This window comes from Haliotis rubra, unplaced genomic scaffold (assembly GCF_003918875.1).
Source record: "Haliotis rubra isolate DU_JTF1 unplaced genomic scaffold, ASM391887v1 Scf48, whole genome shotgun sequence".
Taxonomy (NCBI): Eukaryota; Metazoa; Mollusca; class Gastropoda; order Lepetellida; family Haliotidae; genus Haliotis; species Haliotis rubra.
In genome coordinates, this window is record NW_025767168.1 from 1,465,780 (window position 1) to 1,491,303 (window position 25,524).

The following is a 25,524-nucleotide window of genomic DNA, read 5'->3' on the forward strand; positions in this document are numbered from 1 at the left end:
TCTCATTAAAAGTCAGATGGTCTTCTAATCTGGAGGAAGGGCTTCAGGAACTGTGCATCAGTTCACATCTCACGTGTTTCGCGAGAAATGGTTTCCAACCATTTATTATCTTCATTTTGTTTACAATTCAACGCGGGATATGTCTTTTTTTATATATCCGTTGCTGTTGATTTCATCAAGAGTGTTTCTTGACGTGCTTTCATGACGAAGGTATTACGTACCTCTACCGGCTTCACTCGGATCCCAGCGTTGGGATCAAGTTGATTTTACACCAATTTGTGTTCGTGATAATCACTGACGTCACGGTGATTCTGTTATCTGTTCATGCCGCCAGTGCAGGTGGAGTATCTTGTAACGGAACAGGGGCAGATCCAGGGTTTTGGAGAAGGGGGTGGGGGTGGGGTGCACATATAAATCATGAAGTCCAAAGGTTAGAGGGAATGGCTCCTCAGGGAATGGTTTTACCCTCCCCTGTTGAACAGTTTGAATATGTGAGTGGCAGACGTGTTCCGGGTACCTTGTCAGTCGGTCCAAGTTAAGGATTTTATGGACGTTTCGTTCAAAACACGTCAGTTATTTATGAATGAACACTGTTTCCCGAAATAAGCCATTCTATAGTCAACAAATCCTCTAATTTCACTCATGCAATCGAATATCAGGGTTATTTTCACTACCAGAAGTACTACCAAAATCCCGTTATGTTTTCAGAGCAACATCCAACAATAACGCGGGTACCAGAAAGAAGTTATCACTGTGTATCATCTATTACATCAGATCCAAATATGGCTGTTTTGGGTGCACTGACGCTGTAAAATAGGTAGACCTTTCAATGCCGTCATCTTTACTGGTACACATAATTTCCTGATTGACTACGGTACAAGAATCTGTATCGAAACGCCGCAATCGCGCTTGTTATCCCCAAAATTGTCTATATCCGTCCATACGGTATATTTGCTTCTATGAATCCGCCCATTTTATCCAATGTAACCCCACAGAGCGTATTTACCTGTAATCATCAGTGCAAGCCTATATGTGACCAGGTTGGAATAACGACCCCTAACCATTCCATTTGAAGACTAGGTTCCAGAACACTGAGTAAGTCGGGGAGTTTTGTTTGTTGTTCAACACCACGCTCAGTAATAATTCGACCTTAATTGATTGATTAAATGATCGATACCATGAGCATCGCCCTACGCAAACGGGATAAGATGAGTGAGTGAGTTTAGTTTTACGCCGCTTTTAGCAATATTCCAGCAATATCATGGCAGGGGACCCCAGAAATGGGCTTCACACATTGTACCCATGTGGGGAATCGAACCCAGGTCTTTGGCGTGACGAGCGGACGTTTTAACCACTAGGCTACCCCACGCCCGGATAAGATGACACGCATCAACCATATCTTCATTAACCTGACCACCCAATCCCCTTACTCGCCTCTTCTGACAAGCATGAATGACATGCTGAAGCCGAATTATTGTAAACCGGATCTTTACAGGGTCGACAGGACACCAATTAGGATGTTTTAACCAACAGCATTTTCCAAGAAGTAATCCTTTTAAACATAAACCTTTTCTGTTTAACACAAAACAAAACCAGCACGAAAGGAATCGTCCATCTATTCAATGACATGACACATACATCACAATGACCCGACACATACATCACAATGACCCGACACATACATCACAATGACATGACACATACATCATAATGACATGACACATACATCACAATGACATGACACATACATCACAATGACATGACACATACATCATAACGTCATGCCAGGGTGCGGTTGATTCACGTAGGACTGTTCACGCAGAGCCCCGGATTCCACATCTCTTCTCTGGGGGGTGTTCCTCCGCGGTTCACACATGTCAGGGTGGAGTCGGTACACGGTGGGTGGGTTGGGTTGGCGGGGGCGGGACGTCCGGGTCCTGTAGGCCAGGAGGATGAGGGCAAGGGCAATGAGGACGACGGCCCCCAGTAGACAGCCCACGAGGATGGTGAGCACATAGGTGGTGCTGGCAAGGTTGTTTGGGAACGAACGACCTTGTGGAGAGTCGCTCAGACCTTCGGCGGCGTTTGGTCCGTCTTCAGAATATTCTGAAACAATAACCCTGGTTTTGAAGCCGCGCAATGAGCCTTAATTCAGCAATACTCTGCAATGGAATTGGTTCTTGCACAGAGGTTCCTGTGAGTGACGGTAGGAGCAAGGTGCAACTGAGTGACTGACTTTAGTGTTATCAATATTTCAGCAATATCACGGCGGGGGACATCAGAAATGGCTTCACACATTGTACCCATGTGGGGAATCAAACCGGGGTCTTCGGGGTGACGAACGAACGCTTTAACCACTTGGCCTTCCACCGCCCCTTCACAATATTCAAGGCGATAATTACATGACATTCAAGGCATTAAGTACACAACATACAAGTTGCCAAGCAAATTATGCAAGGCACCAGTACACATGTTCAAGGCGTCAATTACTCAATATTCAAGAGCACATTTTTCAAAGCGACGAGTTCACAATACCAAGGTCGCCATATTTAATTCCACGACACACATGATCACGACGCCATGTACATGTGATTGCGGAACTATCCAATACACTCACCTTCGACATTATTCAGGGAGATTGGCGTAAACCCAATGCAGTGAAATGATCCCATAGTGTTGATGCAAACGGGAGTCCCGCTGTAGCCAACGGATGAGCACATGTTGTGTTCACACTCATTGAAATCTGCCGAAAAACAGAACTACATTATCTTACTCCATTGATTCACAGCTATAGCACATCCGTCATGATTCGTATCATGTATAATTGATATAGTCCTTTCTGTTATAGAGTGGAGTGAGTTTACTTTCACCCCGCATTTAGCAATATTCCAGCAATATTCTAGTAATATAACGGCGGGGGACAACAGAAATAGGCTTCACATATTGTGCCCATGTGGGGAATCGAACCCGGGGCTTCGTCGTGACAAGCGAACGTTTCAACCACTGGGCTACCGCACTGCCTCTTTCTGTTATACGACGTTTTCAAGAAAGTTACATTTTCAGTAAATGCTCCTGAGGTACTCAGTATTCATAGAAATGTAAATATTTGATCTGACTAGTATAGCGCCTTGGTTCTCCTACTCAGTGATCATATACTGATGCCATTCTTCTTAGTGGAACACGTTGATATAATATACGATGTAATGATGAGTCACTATTGTACGGCCATGTTAGAGGTAGTCCAACAAACTCTGGATTCAGCAGAAACAGGATACACGCCGCGACGTGACAAAATTAAGCTTCAACCACAAGGCTACCCCTAAACCCCATGTGGAGTGAGGTTAGTTATACGCCGCTATTAGTAATATACAGTACTAGCAATATACAGTACCAGCAATATCACGGGACACCAGACATGGCCTTCACACATTGTACCCATGCGGGAATCGAACCCTGGTCTTCTGCGTGACGGAAAAACAGAACTACATTATCTTACTCCATTGATTCACAGCTATAGCACATCCGTCATGATTCGTATCATGTATAATTGATATAGTCCTTTCTGTTATAGAGTGGAGTGAGTTTACTTTCACCCGCATTTAGCAATATTCCAGCAATATTCTAGTAATATAACGGCGGGGGACAACAGAAATAGGCTTCACATATTGTGCCCATGTGGGGAATCGAACCCGGGGCTTCGTCGTGACAAGCGAACGTTTCAACCACTGGGCTACCGCACTGCCTCTTTCTGTTATACGACGTTTTCAAGAAAGTTACATTTTCAGTAAATGCTCCTGAGGTACTCAGTATTCATAGAAATGTAAATATTTGATCTGACTAGTATAGCGCCTTGGTTCTCCTACTCAGTGATCATATACTGATGCCATTCTTCTTAGTGGAACACGTTGATATAATACACGATGTAATGATGAGTCACTATTGTACGGCCATGTTAGAGGTAGTCCAACAAACTCTGGATTCAGCAGAAACAGGATACACGCCGCGACGTGACAAAATTAAGCTTCAACCACAAGGCTACCCCTAAACCCCATGTGGCGCTATTAGTGAAGGTTAGTTATACGCCGCTATTAGTATACAGTACCAATATACAGTACTAGCAATATACAGTACCAGCAATATCACGGGACACCAGACATGGCCTTCACACATTGTACCCATGCGGGGAATCGAACCCTGGTCTTCTGCGTGACGAGCGTAAGCTTCAACCACAAGGCTTACCGACAGGCCCACGTGGATGATGGAACTTACGGAGGTCAACAGGACCTTGTCATTCCTGACCTGCGCCTACCTTCACAGTTTCTGTTGTTGGATGACAGGTTGAAGCCTGGCCGACAGCTGCAGACAAAACTCCCGACAGTGTTGTTGCATAGGTGTTCACATGGTCCGTACATCGTGCACTCATTCACATCTTAACAGAAGAATGTCATAAATGAGTTGGACCGAGAATGTACGATTTGTTGAAATCCGTGTTACGTTGCTGTCAACAATACTCCGACTGTGTACTGTCGATCTGTTAATCAATTGAGGGAACACGATTAGGAGCCAAGTCGGCCATTTCAACCACCTGATCCTCATTTGCTGGGAGCAAAACCTGTCGTTCATTGGCTGTGCCAATATTCAGAGTTATCTCATTATGTTGTATTGAAAAGATATAGTTACCAAAAGTTAAAGTGATTATGTTTCACGGATTACTTCAGGATCACAGCATGCGTGTACATGCGTGTGCGTGCGTCCGTGTGCGTGCGTGCACACGAAAACTACGTTTCATGTTTTAATGCCAACAATGGACTTCACTTACAGAAGACTTCCAGCGCATTGTGCGTTTTGTTTCTTGAGCATTTCGCCTGCAGTCAAGTCAACAAGTGAAATCTTATCGTTCGTATTATTAGACAATGGATTGTTTTACCGTCACAGGAGCTGTTGTCGGCAGTCAACTTATAACCGTCCCGACAGCGACACTCGAAACTGTCGCCGATGTTGATACAGAGATGCTCACACGAGCTGGAGTTGCAGAAATCAGGGTCTGGATGGAAATACTCTTATATTACAATATCAAGATATCACTTTACACTGCTTCAATGAAAGTATGAACATAAATCTTCACCGCTGACACAACCTGAACACTAAAACTAAAACACTTTTTAAAAATGGCCCATTCTCAAGACCCGACAACGGTTTAACCCATACAGGTTAACTGGTGCCCGTTTTGACAAGATGAGGATATGTGTCATGAGATTTTACGTCCAGCCCAAGAATACTGTACGTAAATATACTATTCACAATTTGCTAAAGATGAAATCATTGATTCAACAGAAAAGTATGATGTGGGGTCAGATTTTGTTTAAATATCTAAGCCTATCGTAAGCATGGATCCTAGGTTTCAGTATGTCATTGCATCTTGTGGATTCCATACCTGCTATTGACAGGTGTTGTGTACTTGTCAATGACTCGTCCCATGATTTGCAAAATGGTTGATTGGTGCCATGAAAATCATTTTTATGGTTACTCATGTATCAAGTGCATACGGTTAGCTTGAAGTGGCTGTTTTCCTAAAGATGTGTTACCATATTATTGTTATTGGATATTTATATAGCGCACATATACACGCACTAGTGCATGCTCAAGGCGCTGGTATTTCCCCCCCTCGATTATTGGATGTCAGTCTCAACGGCACATCTTAATATCAATACCATATCATTATTTATCCAGTTTTAAATGGATACAATTTCAAATTATAAATCTACGTTTAAGTAAAGTTGCGAATTTTTGTGATCCTTAGCAAAGTGTGATATGTACACGTTTGTATCACGAGAAATGGACTCCACAATGTACACTGGTTGTCTGCGTAGTGATGAGCCACAAAGTCACAGTCATCAAGCTACCCGACCCGATTCCGACTGAATAACATACATCTTCCAATGAAGTTTTTCTCAAGCCATTAAACACATCCCTAACATACCCTCTTTTGATAAACACATCAGTTGGATACATATCTGTTCACATAATGTTTTAGTATGACGTTACGCCGCCCTTTGCAATATTTCCGCAATATGATGGTAGAAACCACAAACGACACCATACTTACATTCATAGAGTTTGCCTTCAGGTCCAGTAATACCTGTCATACCAGCTGGGCCTGTAAAACGACATTGTGAATATGTGGGCTTATTGTTGATTGTTATTAGCCATAACAGTCAGTCACTGTCCGGCTACTGAATCTGGGGACCGCCTCCGTGGTGTAGTGGTTAGAGCGTCCGCCCGAGAGCGGAAGGTCGCGGGTTCGATCCCCGACCGCGTCATACCAAAAGACGTTAAATAATGGTAATTGTTGGTCCCTGCCTGGCGCTCGGCATTAATGGGTACAACAAGGACTGGTCGGCTCGGAGTCAGTATAATGTGTCTGAGTGGGGTATTCATGCTTCACTGCGGCATGGTATCTCAGTGGGGTAGCACTATAAAACCAGCTTCAGTCTGGGCTAGTACAAGCAGCCGCACATACACACGCATGCACGTCGTCATATGAGCGAAATATTTTCAAGCACGACGTTAAACCCAATTTCACCTCACCTCACTGAATCTGGGCCAACCAAACCAATTGTGGATGGAAGAAACAATGATGAACGCAGTATGAGAACGACGCCGAATATCATACAGTTGCCCCTATATTCCGGCCACATGGCTGAGGTCTGTATATATCGAGACTCGATCAAACAATCCAGTGATCGATATTACGAGCAACGTCTTACGCAGTCGAATAATCGTGACATATTCAGAGTTTGGTCTTGCAGTACCCAATCTTCATTCCATTCGGCTTTTACTTCATTTGTTGATCCCATGTATTACTTTTACTGTCTTTAAGGGATGGTTGAAAATACCGCAATGCATCAGTGACGGGAAGTGTGTAATACGTGTCCTGAGTGTGGAATAACATAGCCATATCCGATTCACATACCTGCACTGCCTGTATTACCAGTCACTCCATCCAATCCTCTTGGTCCACTCCATCCTGTGATTCCCGCATCCCCCTGGAATCCTAGTGGCCCCTGTTTTCCGGTGCTGCCGGTGTAGCCAACCGCCCCCATTTCACCCCTAGGTCCTGTCTGTCCGGTCGTACCATTGGGGCCCACAGACCCTGACACGCCCGTGGCCCCAACTGTTCCGGGCAGACCTGGTGGTCCTATGTGTCCTAAATATATAACACTCAAATGTAACTGGTTCTTTGAGTTAAATGGTTAACATTTCCAATAGATTTGAATCAGATTTCGACTGGTATTTCTGAACGTATTTACCTGGTATTCCAGATGTCCCAGTTTCTCCTGCAGATCCCTGAAGCCCTGTTGTCCCGGACACTCCAGGAACTCCAGAGTACCCCCGAGGTCCGGATTCCCCAGTCATTCCACTGATACCAACTGGACCAATCATACCAGGAGATCCAGTAGAACCAGGAATCCCAGCTTCTCCAGTAGGACCTATAGAACCAGAAATCCCCGTGCTGCCAGACACTCCAGGTGGACCATCGGTTCCAGTTTCCCCAGGTGAGCCGGGTGCTCCTGGCAAACCATCCTGACCAGAAGTGCCGTTCGAGCCAGGTATCCCATTTACGCCTGGTGTACCAGACATTCCGGTTAAACCTATACTCCCTGAAACACCAGGTGTACCGGTCATACCAGCAGGGCCGGCGATTCCTTGTAGACCAGCTGCTCCTGATGATCCATTAATCCCTGATGGGCCCATTAACCCTGTAGCTCCCTCTGGACCTGCTTGTCCCGTTGCGCCCTCACCTTTCGTTTCCTGGTATTCCTTGTTGACCAGTTACCCCTATATCGCCTTTCATGCCAGCACTTCCACTGGGACCCTGTAACCCAGACACCCCTGTAATGCCCTGTGCACCTGGTTGTCCTCGTAGCCCTTGCATTCCAGTTAGACCTGTCATTCCATCTACTCCAGCCGGACCAGTGACGCCCATGGCACCAGGTGCTCCTGTCAATCCTGACTGTCCAGTATATCCAATTGTTCCACCTGGACCTGTCGCCCCCACCCCTCCTGTAGCACCAGTCATGCCATCATCGCCCTTTGTTCCGTTATATCCATTTATACCAGATGCACCTGGAGGGCCATCGGAACCATTGAAACCCCTATATCCTCTCATACCTTGAGGACCAGTATCCCCAACTGACCCAGTGACGCCTGGCATTCCATCAGAACCTGGCAGACCTGTTTGACCGCTTACACCATCAAGTCCTGTCACACCATCAGGTCCTGTGCCTCCGGGTACACCGTCACTGCCAGTAAGTCCTGTCATGCCAGCAGCTCCTGTGGTTCCTACCGGTCCTTCTGAGCCTCTGACACCTGTCATGCCTGTGTCTCCAACACTTCCAGCTGATCCAGACATACCAACAGGGCCAGCTACACCTGTCGCACCTCGAGGACCAGTGGAGCCATTTGGTCCCTGTGGTCCAGCTACGCCAGATGCACCAACAGCTCCAGAAGCCCCAACAGGACCAGCTGGTCCAGTGACCCCTGGAGCTCCATCCGTGCCATTAACACCCGGCTCTCCATCCTTGCCCATTTCTCCACTCATCCCCGTGATGCCAGGCATACCACTGTGTCCAATCGGCCCTGTTTGTCCCGCTGGGCCTGAAGATCCCATTGCACCTAAACAGTAACGTTGAACGAAGTTGTTAGGAAGGTAATATATAGCACCTATTTCTTGTATTTTATTTATATCTTATATAGCAATGCAGTAAATGATGTATTCAAATACTATTATCACCTATTTCTTGTATTTTATTTATATCTTTCTGAAAGCATATACATGTGTGTACATTTGCTCCTTATCATCGACAGCAATGGGAAACTGAATAGTTTCCAAATTACATAGAAGGACTCATCCCAGCTTTTATTTTTCAAATATACAATGCAGTAAATGATGTATTCAAATACTGATTAAAACAAATTCATTTTGTTCTATTTACATATTATATAGTTTACAATTACAGTATCCTGCGTATGAAACATGGCTGAGTTACCTGTGCCCCCCTTGAGTCCTGCCATTCCTGTTTCTCCCGGTAAACCTGTCTGTCCGAAAGGTCCTGTCATGCCAGCATCTCCTTGAGGTCCTTGTCCTCCCGACATCCCTGGTGGTCCTGGATCCCCCGACATGCCTGGTATCCCCGAAACACCCTGCAGCCCTGACTGGCCAGTAACTCCTGCAGAACCATCGTTCCCTAGGTTGCCAGTCACTCCAGTCTGTCCCGGGCTGCCGGAGGCACCGTCACTACCCGGGGTACCTGCAAATTGTTCAGTACTGTGTAAATATAAAATAAATCTCTTGGCCGACATGTATCGTATCTGAGTTAAATATCTGACATCAGCGAGATTGAGGCGGCCAATGGGTGATGCATGAAAGACAGCCCATGTTGTTGATTACATTGTAACCACCCGATACTCATAAGTCGGAAACACAGGGACGGGTCGTGCAAAGCTAAGCAGGTTCAAGACATATGGTAACAAATGTCAGTTTTAAATGAAGAGAGAATGACTGATTGCGACCATATACGTTGTAGCAGCTTATCTTCTCGTTACAGTCTTGCATTTTATCAAGTGGATATGACTTCAAACTTGAAGGTGATGTTCACGTTACCTGGATGTCCAGACATCCCTGTAATGCCTGCTGGGCCTGTCTTGCCAGCCATCCCGTCCGCACCACCAACTCCTGTTGCCCCACGGGCCCCTGCAGGACCTTGCTGACCAGTGTGTCCACCAGGGCCTGTCATTCCTGCAGGGCCTGTAAGGCCCGAGGTCCCCGTCACCCCTACAGCTCCAGGAACACCAGGCTGGCCTATTACACCTTCTGCACCCGTTGCCCCAACATACCCAGTCATTCCTGGTGTGCCTGAAAACATGTGTTAACGTGAAACCACATACTTGCCGAAATGTTGTTGATGTCTGTCAAGAGGTTTTGTTTGTTTGTTTTGTATTTTTGTTGATTAATGCCGCAATACTATATGGTGTCGATCAAACCTGTTTGGGCACTTCTTATGACAATAACTAGAGTGGTGAAGACCAAATCGAACACAGGCATTCACCCGGGTCACGATCTTACGGCTTTCTGTCATAAGGAATCTTAGTACAGCAGCCGATCTTTGGGAAAGCCAAGGGCTTCGATAATGTTTTCTGCCATTTGGCACGTAATCGCGTCATCATTCGCATTGGGTTTTTATTTTAGTTTTCATGTCTTGTTTCCCCTCGATACAATGAGTATACATTTTAAAAACATATATATTATTCTGCATAAATGCTATTGCGTTGGTTTAACAATAAGTGAGACGAAGAAGCTTGCTATGCATTGTTCAGTACAGTGCAGTGTATGAGTGATGTCTGCTCTCGATCTGTGAATGAAGACTTGTAAACGAATAAATGCACACACGTGGGAACAATTGGTTAATTTAGGTGCATTGTTGTCAAACTATCGAGTGGTTTTGATAATTGTTCATAACGATTTTGTTTTAGATGCTGATTGGTCAGTATTGATGTTAATGGTATTAGTCAGGAGGTACAGGCTCGGATTGAAGTCCTTCGTAGATGACGTGAGACAAAAAAGTTTGAGTGAGTGAGTTTACTTTTACGCCGCACTCAGCAATAATCCAGGTATATGGCGGCGGTCCTAAAAATTTTGAAAAGTCGTAGATCTGAAACGTTGACATCGTACCCGTATATCCCATGGCCCCTGGCATCCCGTCTCTGCCCGAGGCCCCTGTTGTTCCCGTCTGTCCAGTGCTGCCGGCACCTGTTGCGCCATCTGGGCCAGTTACGCCAGGATCGCCCTGGCTCCCAGGTACCCCTGTAAACCCCGTAGTTCCGGGTGAACCCAGAGCACCGGTCGCACCCGCTGGTCCGGTTACACCTGCATACGTAAAAAAATTATTATTTGTTTCACATACACAGTGCTTGTTTTACAGGAATGGGATCTAAGATAACGTACGTCTGTATCAGGGAATGGTTTTATTGTTCTGAAGCAAAGGTTGGTTTGTAGTACGGGCGTAGAGCCCTGGTCTGACCTGCAGCCCCTGACCAGCCAGCAGCACCATCAAACCCTGGTGGACCTCTCAACCCTGTCTCTCCTGTAGTACCCAGGGGCCGGTAGAACCAGACGACCCACGTGGACCTAAAACAGAAACACAACCGACATTGTTTAGGGTGCTGTCTTGAGTATTGGGCAGTGATTTGCTAAAGACAAAAGATAGACGGACATTTAAGAACATTTTCATCACTGCAATCTTTTTCAATGGACATTTTTCTATTTCGTCACTAGATTTGCAAAGAATATTAGGAATGTTTTAGATAAAAATGAAATTCCAAGAAATCTGAAAAATGGAAAGCACTGCAACTAATCCAAGGACAAATGTGAATATTACATGACAACATTATACACTGAATATCACCTGGAGGACCTGCTAGTCCTGGCTGCCCCGGAGACCCGGACTGCCCAGTTACTCCATCACCTCCCCTGTCGCCATGAAGTCCGGTCGCTCCAGATGTTCCAGGGAATCCTACTGGACCTTGCAAAGTACATGCAAATATGGTGTAAAACAAAATAAACTGAAACAGCTTTTTTACTGATATCTAATACAAATCGTCACACAAGTACCAGTCCATAACAAAGTGAAAAGTTACATTAATGTGTGTCCCTGAGCAAGTTAATTTGTTCGAAATATGCCTGTTCACCCAGCAGTGAATCGGTACCAAGTGGTAGGTGAGATAGTAGTGAGAGAGTTTAGTTTTAGGCCGCACCTCAGTAATATTCCAGCTCTATGGCAGGGTGAGACAGTAATGTGACTGTTTCCCTTCTATTCTTATAAATGAAACTCAACCACAGACCGGGTAGCGCTTTAAGCATGGTTTGGGTTGTGTTTTTGACGCAATAGATACATGTTCATATTAATATTAAAAGTGGTAGCAGTATTTCCTGTCTTGAATAAATAGATGCACCAAACAGGATTCGTAGATGCTAGTACAGTCAGACTGGTAAAGCTCATCACCAACTCAGGTAACTTTGCCCCATTTACAAGCAACCCAGACAGCAAATGGGACTTCTCACTTGGAAGCGCTGCCTTGTCTACCCCAATCGGAAAAGTTCGGAGAATGTGAATACTCCAACACTAAAGGTTTCTGCATTTTCCAGAGTGTCAGAGGGCCTACGTTCTTAACAGCAATGCCATGACTGAGTGACTGAGTTTGGTTTTACGCCGCTTTTAGCAATATTCCAGTAACATCACGGCGGGGGACACCAGAAATGGGCTTCACACATTTTGCCCAAGTGGGGATTCGAACCCGGGTCTTCGGCGTGACGAGCCAACGCTTTAACCATTAGGCTACCCCACCGCCCCGCAATGCCATGAACTCTACCAATGTCGGTCAAGAGATTTGGAGGTACCAAACCTGAGGTACCAAAAAGAATGTGAAGAACTTAATGATACAAACTTTGCCATGTTTTTCCTGAATCTTGTCAGTTACATGGTAAATAACCATTTTCTAAAGTAAATAGCCACCCATTGTTCCTGGTATGCCCATGCTGCCTGCGGGTCCAGGACGCCCTGGTGGACCAGTGGATCCTTCAATCCCCGGGATGCCAGTCTGCCCCGTGCTGCCCGGTCCTGCCTGTGTTCCTGGTCTCCCTGCGGGGCCTGGGAATCCCGTCATGCCCGGGTCTCCTTCAGCCAACAGTGTTAGGACAAAGGTTAGCTCCAGATAACATACAGCTATCAAATGTTACCATGCATTCAGAGTACATACCAGTATACTATGGCAGACTATTTGCCATGACGAACGACTTTCCAATGTGAACATGAATGTACAAAAAATGTACCTTGGATTCCTGTTGGCCCTCTCTGCCCGGTCATTCCTGCCGACGCTGGCAAGCCTCTGACGCCTGTCATACCAGAATATCCCATCTGTCCAGTAATTCCTGGCATTCCTGGTGTCCCGTCCCTGCCAGGCTCGCCCGAAGATCCCCTAGCACCTGTGGCGTACAACCAGCGACTGAGTGTTCTGATGCAAGTCTTCTTTGTTTAGAGACCGGTAATTTACATGACAGTAAAGTCAGTGGGTGAGTTTAGTTTTACGCCACACTCAACAATATTCCAGCTATGTTGCGGCGGTCTGTAAATAATCGACTCTGGACCAGCCAATCCAGTGATCAATAGCATCGATCTACGCAACTGGGATACGATGACATGTGTCAAGCAAGTCAGCGAGTTTTACCACCCAATCCCGGTAGTCGCCTCTTAAAAGTGAGGTCATGACAGTAAAGGTTATAACAGAGGGTTATGAAAAATATTTACATTAGTGCAGCGTCATCAAAAACATTTCATGATCAAATATAAAGTGATTTGGCATTTTTGCCTTTTTCGGTGTGTGTGGGGAGGGAGGGGGTTGGGGGATTAATGAAAGTCAGGGCAGGTTCATATTTTCAATACATTGGGCTGATTAACAGTTCGCTGGACATTCACGGCCTATCTGCTAGATTTGGCAGGAAACTTTTGAAGTTAACCACATTGAGGATGGGTTTGAATTAAAACAGGGGATCATTATCAGCTATTCGATATATCTGGGAAGATCTTAGGATTTTGCATGTCAAACACATGCTTTCAAATCAACTATGAACTCTATGGTGAACAAATTACGAGTTTGAATTATTTTGGAGGAATTTCATTTCAACAAGGTTGAGGGGTTCGTGGGTTTGTGTGTGTGCTCATACCTGGCACGCCAGTAACTCCTGCCATCCCCGTTTGCCCAGCGTCCCCGCGCATCCCACGTGACCCAGGACTTCCGGTTTCACCTCGTTCCGCTGGAGGGCCAGGGCGACCCGTGACTCCGTCCTTTCCAGTGTTACCAGCACTAGTGATGTTAGTCAAATATAAGGATGTCTGGTTATCATTGCGAAATGTATCGCATTGTTCAAGGACCAGCTAAATCTGCGATCTGTTTGTGCAGCGAACTGATTGTTTCGGAAATGTTAAATGGAACAAGTACTCGGAAATCTGGAAGTATATGTCCCCAATTCAAAAGTTTAAAGGATCCGATATCATTTGTCACATATTTAGGTTGATCAGCATTTGTCTGAGCAATTTCAATTCAGCTGTTTTTCTCAGAGTTCAAACAAACAGGTGAGTTTGCTTGTCACGGCAGCATCATTGTACCTCTGGGTGGTGGAGGAAGGAAGACGTTATATGCCTCATGTGTGTTTAAAGTACAAAAATGTAATTTTTCAAGTAAAATTGATATTTTTATACTTATCCTGACTCATGATCTTTTGCTTATCTCCCTTTTCTTTTCGAATGGTAGTGGAAACACTTGAATCCCTTGAAGTTCCCGAAGCAGACGTATAAATACACTCACCCACGAGTTACCTCCCTTTTCCCGCGCAAACAGTCATGTGACCAGCCTTACTTGTCACTCTCTCCTGATTTTCTTCCCATGCAGTTGGATCTGCTGTGAAATCCGAAGTGTTTCCAGCGTGGAGGTTGGGAGGTCTTCTCGTCATGAGTCAGGATAAGTATAAAAATATCCTGACTCATGATCTTTGGCTTAAAGAATCCAAATTGGTGGTGGGTCAGTCCACTTCCTGGATTCATCAGCTGTCCTTAGACACGTCCTGTATCTCTCTCACCAAAGGAGTTCTTTGTCGTGCTGTTATTCCACCCCAAATCATCACGGAACCACCACCAAAGCGATTCCTCTCCAAGACACAGGGCCTGTGCATAACGTTCTCCCACGCGTCTATAGGCAACGTTGACGTCCATCACTATGGGAAATGTTAAACCTGGACTCATCTGTAAAAACAACATTTCTCCACCAAAACAAGGGTCTGCGGACATGATTTCGGCACCACATTCTGCGAGCTTGTCGATGACGTTGTGTCAGGGTAGGCCGTATGGCGGGACATCGTGGTCTGATCCTGTGATGACATAAACGTTGTCGAACTGTGTTGGGGTGGATACGGCAAAGTCCTGGGATGGTTTGGGCAGTCATCACTGCAGTCTGAAACCTGTGGCGAAAATGGGTCACCCTTTTCCATATGTCCTGTCTTGGCGTTGTTACACGTGGACGTCCAGAACGTGGCCGATCGATGACGTCATTTGTGGTCTGGTAGCGTCTCACCAGTGCAGAAATGGTGTTCCGGTGGCAGTGGAAATGTGCAGCCACTTGTCGTCGAGACATTCCCCCACGGACCATCCCAGTGGCCTCATGACGTTGTGCAGACGTGAGCCTTGGCATGCTATGCGTTTCAATAGCCGTTTAATTTTTTGAACGATCGCAAGGGCAGGGGTTGAGCTTTCCAAAGTGACAGTATTGTTTGCATTCATTTGCTGTTTCTCTTTCCCGGAATGCACGTGCAACAACGTATTGCACGTCTCAAGGACGAACCCACTGACGTCACGGAACGTGGCACGTGCATGCATGTTGGATACATGTCACTAATCTCTGAGTTTGAATCCTTATGTGTTTGATAAATTTAGATTTTCAATTTGTGTATGCACAGTTTCTTTATGTGCCTGGTATAGTATCTTCTTATTACTAGATATCTTATAACAACCCGTAGATTATGATAAGATCTTTATCATAAATGAGTTGCAACCCCTTCACGTACAGGTAAGATCTTTACCCGTACAGGATCTTTAATCACTCATGCTAGCCTGTCCTTCAAACTAATACTTTTCCTTATTAAAGTTATGAACAAGTCAACGTGAAAAAGGGTGAGATTTTCCAACTCAGCGCCTTTGAGGAACCGTTAGTTGCTGTGCTACAACGAGAGTCCCAAATTGGTGAATGCCTGAGACGTCTTCAGTGGTTATGTCTCAGAGGTAGTGGTTGGCAAACACCGTGTCCGACTTCCAAAAGCAGCCCTCCATAATTGCAGATATAGAGCAATTTCCATGCCACGCCAGTGCTCTGACTTCATGTGGGTTGGTAGCTCTAGGAGGTTCTAGTCCTGCTGCTTTATAAGCTCTCAATATGACGGCTCTCATCCAGAATGATATCGTCGTTCTTGAGACTTCTGCTGATGTCTCTGTGGATAATGGGATGAACAAGCGCTTGAATTTTCGTCTCCTTGTCTTAGTCTTTTGAAGATATATCTTCCGGGCACTTACCGGACACAAGGATAAGTCTCTATATCCTCTGGTCCAAGGATTGTAGCTAGTGCTGGTACGTGGAACTGTCTATCTGGCTGACCAGGTAGTTGGTTCTTGGCAATGAAGTCCCATCTAAGTCTTAGATGAACTGTAGCATGTTGCACCATGTCGAATCTGGTTCGACCAAAGTCCAGCATGTATGTATCTCTGATATTCAAGTTGCCGTGGCTAGCGCAAGCAGGAACAGAGCCTTCTGTGTCAGCAACTCAAAGGTAGTCTGGTCTAGAGGTTCGTAGGCATCACTCGTAAGATGAAGTAGAATTACATTCAGATCCCAGGCCGGAGATCTGAACTTCTTTTGCTGGTCGTCCAGTTTAAAAGATCTCAGCAGAGCAAGTAATTCTGGTACTTTTGTCAACTTGATGCCTGTTTTCATGGTAATCACTGTACTGATGGCGGCGAGGTATGTAGATAATGTTGAACCTTTCAGATGTCTGGTCTGTGTCTAAGATGACACAGGTATTCCGTCACTTGAGGATGAGTAGCTTTCATCGCAATTAAGCCTTTCCGCCTTGCATAAGTCTCAAACTTCAGCCATTTGTCATCGTACAGGTTACGAGTAGATCTGCATAATGCTAGCGTTACTGCCTTGGCTGCCCTGGCGGAGTATCCTCTTTTCTTCAAACATGTTTTGATATGGTCCACACGTGTAGCTGGAACGCTGTCGGGTTCCCGTTGACTTGCTTGGTGTGCAGATGTATGAGTAGGTTCGGCCAATCTGGTAACTTGATTGTTGGACTTCCGAGATCTTCTATTAGGTCTAGGAACCATACTCTCGCTGGCCAGTATGGCGTGACCAAAGTCAGTTGTAGCGCCTGTGTCTGTTTGATCTTCAACAGTACTTCCGGTAGTAATATCGGGGGTGGAAACGCATAAGCGTTTAGTCCTTCCCAAGATATGCTCAGTGCATCTGTTGCCCAGGCTTGAGGATCTGGAACTGGTGAGACAAACGTCTGTAGTTATTTCTTGAACCTCGAACAGGTCTATGCAAGGGTATCCTATTTCCCTTATGATTAGCCAGAATGCTTCTGGATGGAGCATCCATTCCGTAGGTGACGGGTGCAGTGGTCGTGAGAGAGCGTCTGCAAGTACGTTCTTGGCTCCGGGTATGTGACACGCCTTTATCCAGATGTTTGCCTCCTCCATGATGTCAAACATGATGCCACTGTAGAGTTGTCCATGTGGACCATCAGCATTTTGTTGTTCAGCAACCTCGACCATAGTTGTAAGGCATTGATCACGACTTTCATCTCCAGCAGATTGATGTGAAGATGCTGCTCTATTTTGGACTACCTTCATGATGCAACTTGATTGTTGAGATGCGCACCCCAGCCTTGTATCGAAGCGTCTGCGTAGAGATGTGTGTCAAAGGCCGGCTCTTGTAAATAGGTCCCTCCGCAAACGTTCGACCTGCGTGTCCACCACAGTAGATACCTCTTGAAGTTGTCTGGCAGCAAGATTGGGTCGACGCTGTCTAGATGTTTTGTCAGGAACCGTTGCAGCGGTCTTAGTTGTAACCTTCCTTTGCGAGTCAAGTCCTGCGCCGAGGTTAGTAGACCGAGTAGAACTTGCCATGATCATAGTGTTAACGGAGAGATGACTGCTAGTGGAATCATGGCTTGTATCTTGACCCAACGATCTTCTGGGACGACAATACGATTCTGTGTTGTGATAAACCTTATCCCCAGAAATTGCAGATCTTGTTTTGGTTCCAACTCTCATTAGGTTCACCAGCCATCCTAGTTGAGTGAGCAACTTGATTGTGCAGTTCAGCTGTAGTCTGATTTGACTGGCATCTTGGTGAACCTGAATTCCGTCATCCAAGTAGTAGGCATTGCGTAGACCTCGATGATGTAGGTATGTGACTATAGGCTTGGTTATTCGTGTGAATAGCCACGGAGACGAAGATATTCCAAACGGTAGGACGTTCCATTGGAAGTGCTGCCCTCTGAATAGGAATCGTAGATACTTTTTTGATTCCGGATGTATGGGGATGTGTAGATACGCATCATGCAGGTCTGTGCTGGCCATGTAATCTGCTGGACGGACGAGTAGTCTGAGTTGAGGTAGGTGGATCATTCTGAACCTGTCTGGTTTCAGTAGATAGTCTTTGTTGAATTTGCGCATGTTGTAAATCAGTCTGAACATCTCCGTGGAGTTCTTCTTGGGTACTAGAAAAATTGGGGAGTAGAAGCCTGGAGTGAGATGATGCTGATCTATTATCTCTACCGCATCCTTCATAAGTAGTGAGTTGATGGCTTCTTGTAGTTTGTCTGCCTGCTCCTCTGCATAGTCGAAGACCATCGGAAGGAGGGTTAGCGGAGGTGTGGCCTTGAGATGTACTCTGTATGCTTATCGTAGTACTTGGAAGTCATAGTCGTCCTCTAGTATTCCCCAATTTTTCCAGTACCTTTGTAGACGTCCACCCACTGTCAATGGTTTTACAGGAACGGCTGGGGTTGGAGGACTCCAGTCATTCCGAACCCTGATATCAACGTCTAGTTCCTCTGGATCCTCTGGGAGTGTGGCCTCTCCCTGAGTTTCCTCTGTAATTTCCGGATGGGTGACTAAAAGATCCTTTGCTGCCTCTGAAGCTGGAGTACTTCTTCTCCTTTGCCTTCTGTATGCCGGAATATTAGGACTTGCAGTTATACTTTTGCGAAGTATGATGGATGACGTTGGCCAGAGTATCTATGGATTTTATCATCATCACTTCTCTAGAGTCGTGTGTAGCTTCCTTAGCTGCATTGTCCATTTGTCCTCCAAAGAAACTAGGCGCCTCCCATGAAGCTCTCAGTAGCGGTTGGGTGAATCTGTCACTCCATGAACAGGATGCAAGTAGCCCTTGTCTGCGTAGTAAAGTGAGACCTGCAGATATAGATGCCAGATGGTCCGATAAAAAGTATTGGTCCTTCTTCTGAGTTATGAGCGTCAAATATATCATTCTGTCATCTTCCGAACTTGAGTTCTGGTATTTATTGATCAATGCTTCATTGATAGCTCTGGACCTGGCCAACCCGAAGAAGGATCTCCTTGTAACAGTATGAAGTTGAGATAACTTTTTAGCTTCTACTTTATACATCTTGTTCCGTGAGTCGTTGACTAACTTTATGTTATCATCCCATTCAGGCGCCTTTGTAAATGGATCCATATGATGTAGAGGGAGTCTCTTCACATTAAATGATGGCAGATGCTGAATCTGGTACTTGGATGCTTTCGCGAAAGCTGTGTGAAGGTTGGAGGGTACCCTGAATATAGGTTCAATCGGAGGGATAGTGACGGAGTCAAAGTCGTCGTTACGCATCATATAAGGGTAGACTTCATCTTTTTCCTTAGGAGACTCCAAGTTCAACCCGTTGGCAATCAAAGCTGTAACCTCTGCATCTGGGAAGACGAAGTCCCATGCTCATCCAGTGTCTCCTGATTATTAAACCTCTGCGTAACATCCATCAACCGGTATCCCTTGTGGAACCTTCATCATCCTTTATCGCGAACCTCTGTCTGCAGATTCCTCCCTACACGAACGTCTATCTTGAGAGTCCTCTCTTCGTCTGTCGCTAGATGTATCCTTTCGCGAACCTCTGTGATGTGAGCTTTCTCTTCACGAACGTCTGTCACTAGATGTATCCCTTCCTGAACGTCTGTGATGTGAGCCTTCTCTTCACGAACCTCTGTCTCGTGATGAGTGACTTCGCGAACCTCTGTGAGATGTCGATCTAGAGCGGCTAGGTGTAGGAGATGGATCCTTTGACGTTCTCGAACATTGAGGGTTCGCAGATGTAGAATGATGAGTAGGCATCTCATGTCTTCTATCCTCCTATATAATGATGACAGAGTCGTCCGACTGTGGAGACCTTCGTAAAGGTGTACGTTCGTCAACGTAGTCTTGAGACGTAGTTCTATGTGGAGTAGGTTCGCGCAGGTAAGTAGGTTCGCACAGGTCAGTAGGTTCGCGCACGGTGTCAGTAGGTTCGCCGAGCCTTCGCTTCTTCCTCGAACCTGCGTTCCATCATGGTCATCAACTGGTTGGTGAATTGTCTCATAAATTCACCCGGGTCAAAGTTCTGCGTTGGATGAAGCTGCTGCAGTGTAAAAGAAGTGTTCGCGAACCCTGATGAGTTGTGTGCTCGACTTCACTGCGTTGAGAGGTAGGTGGTAGTTGGTCAACCAGCTGTCCTGCTGTGACTGTTGCAGGAGACGATCTAGTAGTTGGAGATGTCAATTGAGTCGCTGATCTCGTAGGCACTTCAGGTAGAAGTAGTGGGCGATCATCAAAAACGTCTACTTCATGTGGAGGTAATATCTCTTCGTTGAAGGATTTCTGATGCGTTGACTTACTAGCCCGCGTAGATGGGCGACGAAAAGATCCTTTGCCGCAAAGGGAGAGAGTGACAAGTAAGGCTGGTCACATGACTGTTTGCGCGGGAAAAGGGCAAAAGGGAGGTAACTCGTGGGCGAGTGTATTTTTACGTCCGCTTCGGGAACTTCAAGGGATTCAAGTGTTTCCATTACCATTCGAAAAGAAAAGGGAGATAAGCAAAAGATCATGAGTCAGGATAAGAAAAAATTAATACATCCCATAAAAGACGCTGCGTAACCTGTTTAGATATGTACGATGTAAATAAAGGTATTTCCATAACTTTTTATTCAGTAGACGTTATGTAACTAACACAGGGACGGGCGAACGGATGAATGGTCCGTGCTGTTTGCACAACAAAGGCTGTTCTGTGCCTACCTGCCTATGGTACCGGCTGGTCCCTGCTGTCCTGGGGGTCCAGGGAGCCCTGATACTCCCTGCTCACCCACGTCGCCCTTCTGTCCGGGGCTGCCAGTGACACCCTTCAAGACAACAGATAATGTCACTTGTAACAATATCGCAGATTATTTTTGAGCCGACACATTGCAAGCGAGTATTAATTATATAGTTTAATCGTGTCTTTCAACGATTTCATTTATTTTACATAAAAAATTCTCTGTTGTGTTCACTGAAAATGGATGAAGACCATAGGCCTATGGTGCAGATAATAGGTTTAGCAGCCAGGATCACAGGTATAAACATGCTACAATAAAAGAGGGATGTTAAAAACATTGTTTGGCTATGCACTTTCAATGCAAATCATATGCAGTAGACATAAGTTAACCATTATGTTCCTTTTCTATATTGCCAAAATAACACACTTTAATATTCTTTTTTTTCTTGTTGTGCTATCCCTTACCAATGCTGCCATCTATATCTAAATCACGTGAACTGCATCTAAATCATGAAAGAACTGTACATACAAAAAAAGTCCGTTTGGCTCAAAAGCGGACCGATGATTTGCAATCTAACTCGAAAACTAATAAACATAACATACTCAATGAAACGCTGATCATAATCAAAACATCCTACCCATTTTTTTGTCCTAAAAATACAAAAGTTGTTTAACAAACTATCATTCAAATATTGACACAGTTCACTGTTTGTTACGAGGGAGGAGTGCAGAGAAAGGGACAGCCAGGTGTTCGCTGAGCACGTTCACAGACAAAGTTATTTATTCATTAACCCGTGCTGTGCCGTCTCCATCCGTTCTCGAACACCTGGCTGTCCCTTTCTCTGCAAAAACCTCACAGAGTGGGTATGATGTTTTGATTATGATCAGCGTTTCATTGAGTATTTTATGTTTATTAGTTTTCGAGTTAGATTGCAATTCATCGGTCCTCTTTTGAGCCAAACGGACTACAGTTACTGTATTAACCTGATACAGACCAGAGGGTCGCGAGGCGATACAGAAATGCTTTTGTTTGCTTGTTTGTTGTTTAACACCACACTCAGCAATATTTCAGCTTTCTGTAAAATAATCGACGGCTCCGTAAATAATAGAGTGTGGACCCGACAATCCAGTGATCAGCAGCATCAGCATTAATCTACGCAATTGGGAAAAGATGACATGTGTCAACCAAGTCAGCGAGCCCCTTGCGACAAATATGGGTTGCTGAAGATCAATTCTAACCCCGATCTTCACGGGTAGATATGCTTCTCCGAGACACTAAAAATTAAATGTCGGTCGGATGAGAGAATGTCACGAAATATAAACAATACCCAAGATTCTGATTTTAGGCAGCTATTTCTGTTTTATTACTGAAATAAGGTTAAACATGTTAAATACTCGAATATTGCAACTCTCATATTGGTAAACTGGTGTAAACCAAGCGACAAACAAAATTCAAACATTACAAGCAGTTTAGTAATCACCTGTCAAACCCACTTACCTGTGTTCCAGGTGGTCCAACTGTTCCCTTGGCACCCTGGTCACCCTTCTGTCCAGTTGGACCCGTCAACCCGGGGCGTCCATCCGGACCCGTGGCACCAATGATCCCGGCTGGCCCAGTCGAGCCGGTCAGACCTGTTGTCGGGGAACACTGATATATCTACGATCAACTTCATGTTGTCTACGCTAGGCGATATTTCAATTCTTTACCTTTCCAATATTAATCTCTAATGTACACTTGGAACATGTATTTTAGTTTCCAAGTCCTGTGCTGGGATTTGAACCACGGACCTTCTGATCCGAAATCGGACGCCTTGTCCACATGACCAAAGATGTTAACCCCGTCAGCAAGCTGACAAGGTAAGGATGCCATCTGTGGGATGACTCCATGCCCTGCTACATACAGATATCTACAATGGCCTCAACCAAATATAAGTAGGTATGATGAAGTTTCGACATCAATGCGTTTCAGTCTTCAAACTCTTCTCACACTCATCATATAGTTTAGGAAACGGACATTTTCAGTTCTTGAAAGATCTAATTTTCATAAAGGAGCATCTCTGAGAATACCAACGATGGGAAGGAAGGAGGTCTTGGTATATAATCACGGTGGTGCAGCAATCTGATATGTATGTTCAATTCCTCCATTTTCGAGTGTTAAAACGGTCATGCATGAATACCTACGTACCGAGCTCTATAATGGCCTCCACTTTAAAGAAGTAGGTCTTGATGAAGCTCCGACTCCCATAGGTCAGCCCTACAACCATTGGGGCGGGGACATTGTTGACCACCATAGTTCCGATCTCCTGGTCCGGGATGGTGTAGGAGATGGGGCCAGCATCCTTGTCGTACCTCCATCCCAGGAACTGACCCTTTCTGACCAATGGAGGCTCGGTCATGTTGACCTAATTGTAATGACAAACTCTGGTTGGATTGGAGTCTGGTATGAGCCCAGCACGTTGAGCACAGTATTTGAGCTATTTCATAAATATAACTTATTCTGTAATTTATTCTATACACCCCCCGTGCAGTGTCGGGTAAGCATACGTTCCTTAACTCTGTTTGTTGTTGTGATGAAGTGGAGGTCCCTGTGGTTAACGCGTTTGCTCGTAATGCAAAAGCCTGGGATCGATTCCTACATGGCTAAACCCCATTTCTGGTGGTCCCTCTGTGATATTGGTGAGTGAAATATTGCCAAAAGCGGCGTAAAACCATATTCACTCACTCACTACTAAACTGGATCGATGACTAGATTCATATACGTGTTACATATTTCGACCCGGAAACATGGCACGTTGATTTCAATCACTAGTTTGTCGAGTCGTCAATTCCCGACTGCCATGAAACATTCGCTCACTCATACATTCCGTTCAAACCGCCGGTATAGCAGTTCTGTTAAGCATGTCGTTGGAGCACGATGCCATAAATATGACCTGTGGTTTTTCAGCAGTAACTAAGTTATAATGTTGTGAAATTACTTACGCAATGCCTGCCCTGCGTCTTAGGAAAGACAACATTCTGCTGGAAGACAAGTCTGTATCCTCTGGTGTTTTGTTGGAAGACGAAGAACGTACCCGTGTAGTTGTTGTCGAAATTTTTGTGGATGTAGAAGCAGATCTGGAGTAACCGCCCAGACACCAGGGGAAACGCCATGTTGATGAACAGCGCATTACCACCCTCATCATAGTACTGTATCCCAGGGGTAGAGGCGGAGAACCCGATGGACGTCGTGTGGGACATGGCTGAAAAGAGGGGAGCGATCGTGTTGTAGACAGTGACAACGGGAGTGGAGGGAAGGCTAAAGTTGGTCCACTTGGCTAACCGGAAGTGCGAGGAGGGTGACATGTTTCTTTACGAGAAGGCGTGAAGTCAAGGCTGACGTGTTAAGGTCAAGGCTGACGTGTTAAGGACAAAGCTAGTGGTGTAGAAAGGAAGACCAGAAACTTTATTGTGATATGGGATAGGATGTCTGTGGAGTTGGGTGTAGAAGGCAAGAGGTGATTGTGTGAGAGAATACTAGTTTAAGGGAAGGGAAAGTATTTTGTTAGGGATGAGGTTGGGTTGAGGACAAAGGTATGTGGTACAATAGCAAGAGCAGAATGAAACGATTACAATGCACTTAAATATGAAATCTTACATTTAACAAATCTCAAACACGTCCACTCCGAACTGACATACTTGGAACTAACAACCCTCATCTAGAAGAAAAGACGATCGCTCACCCTCTACAGTGTCTGCCATGACAACTGCGACTGCCATTACTGTCACGCACGACGTGGCCAAGTGTTGTCTGAACGTCATCCTCCTGCTGGCGATAGAACTACGACAGTAAGAGTCTCAGTCAAAAGTCACATAGAAATAATTGCTATTGAAATCCTGTAAAGATTCGAAATCCAGATATGAATTTCAGATATTAAATGTTCAAATGGACATATCTCAGTGACGGTTTCTCTCAGGTAGTGGGATGAGAGCAGGGGGAATGACCAAACAGTCCTGTGAAATTATTCCACATTTAAAAGGGCTACATTTTGGCCGTTCCTTAAAACTTAAATCTAAATTAAGCGGAAGTTACATAGGCTACGTACACTTACGATTGTCATTGAGCTGAGATCTCTTGGAGTGAGTGAGTTTGGTTTTATGCCTCATTTAGCAAATTTCTAACAATATCACGGCGGGGGACGCCAGAAATCTGGTAAATCGAACCCGGGTCTTGGGCGTGGCGAGCAGACGCTATAGGCTACCCCACCGCGCCGAGATCGCATGGAGGATTGGGTCCCGATATCGAAGAGATCGCAGCTCAACATGGGGGTTGTTGCTATCGGGTAACTCTGACAACAACGTTGCCACTTTCAACGACAGTCGGGAACTGTTGTTCCAACTAAGGACCTCATTTCGGAACATGTGAATATCATACACGTTAACTCGGTATGTATGACAGAATATATTACCTTTCCCTGGCTTGGCAGCGACAAGTCAGTCACAATGAGTGTCAAGTCTCGGGTTGTCTCGTCACGTGAGCTCGTGCACAGCAAGGGCACTGACAACACGAGCGTGTCAAG

The 25,524-nt window shown here is 45.4% G+C and overlaps 1 protein-coding gene across 1 annotated transcript; it reads right to left on the reverse strand.

The window, feature by feature from the left end:
• Positions 1 to 1,600: 1,600 nt before the first annotated feature.
• Positions 1,601 to 25,491, reverse strand: LOC124290986 (collagen alpha-2(I) chain-like). Its single transcript, XM_046727847.1, is given in 22 exon segments — positions 1,601 to 2,106; positions 2,618 to 2,743; positions 4,310 to 4,429; positions 4,928 to 5,044; positions 6,107 to 6,157; positions 6,974 to 7,207; positions 7,311 to 7,797; positions 7,799 to 8,676; positions 9,051 to 9,311; positions 9,665 to 9,916; positions 10,733 to 10,927; positions 11,082 to 11,188; positions 11,447 to 11,582; positions 12,573 to 12,734; positions 12,890 to 13,042; positions 13,781 to 13,920; positions 20,953 to 21,056; positions 22,467 to 22,600; positions 23,154 to 23,370; positions 23,948 to 24,207; positions 24,688 to 24,773; positions 25,414 to 25,491. Coding segments are annotated over 21 exon segments (4,506 nt in total). The 5' UTR covers positions 24,725 to 24,773; positions 25,414 to 25,491; the 3' UTR covers positions 1,601 to 1,771.
• Positions 25,492 to 25,524: the final 33 nt, after the last annotated feature.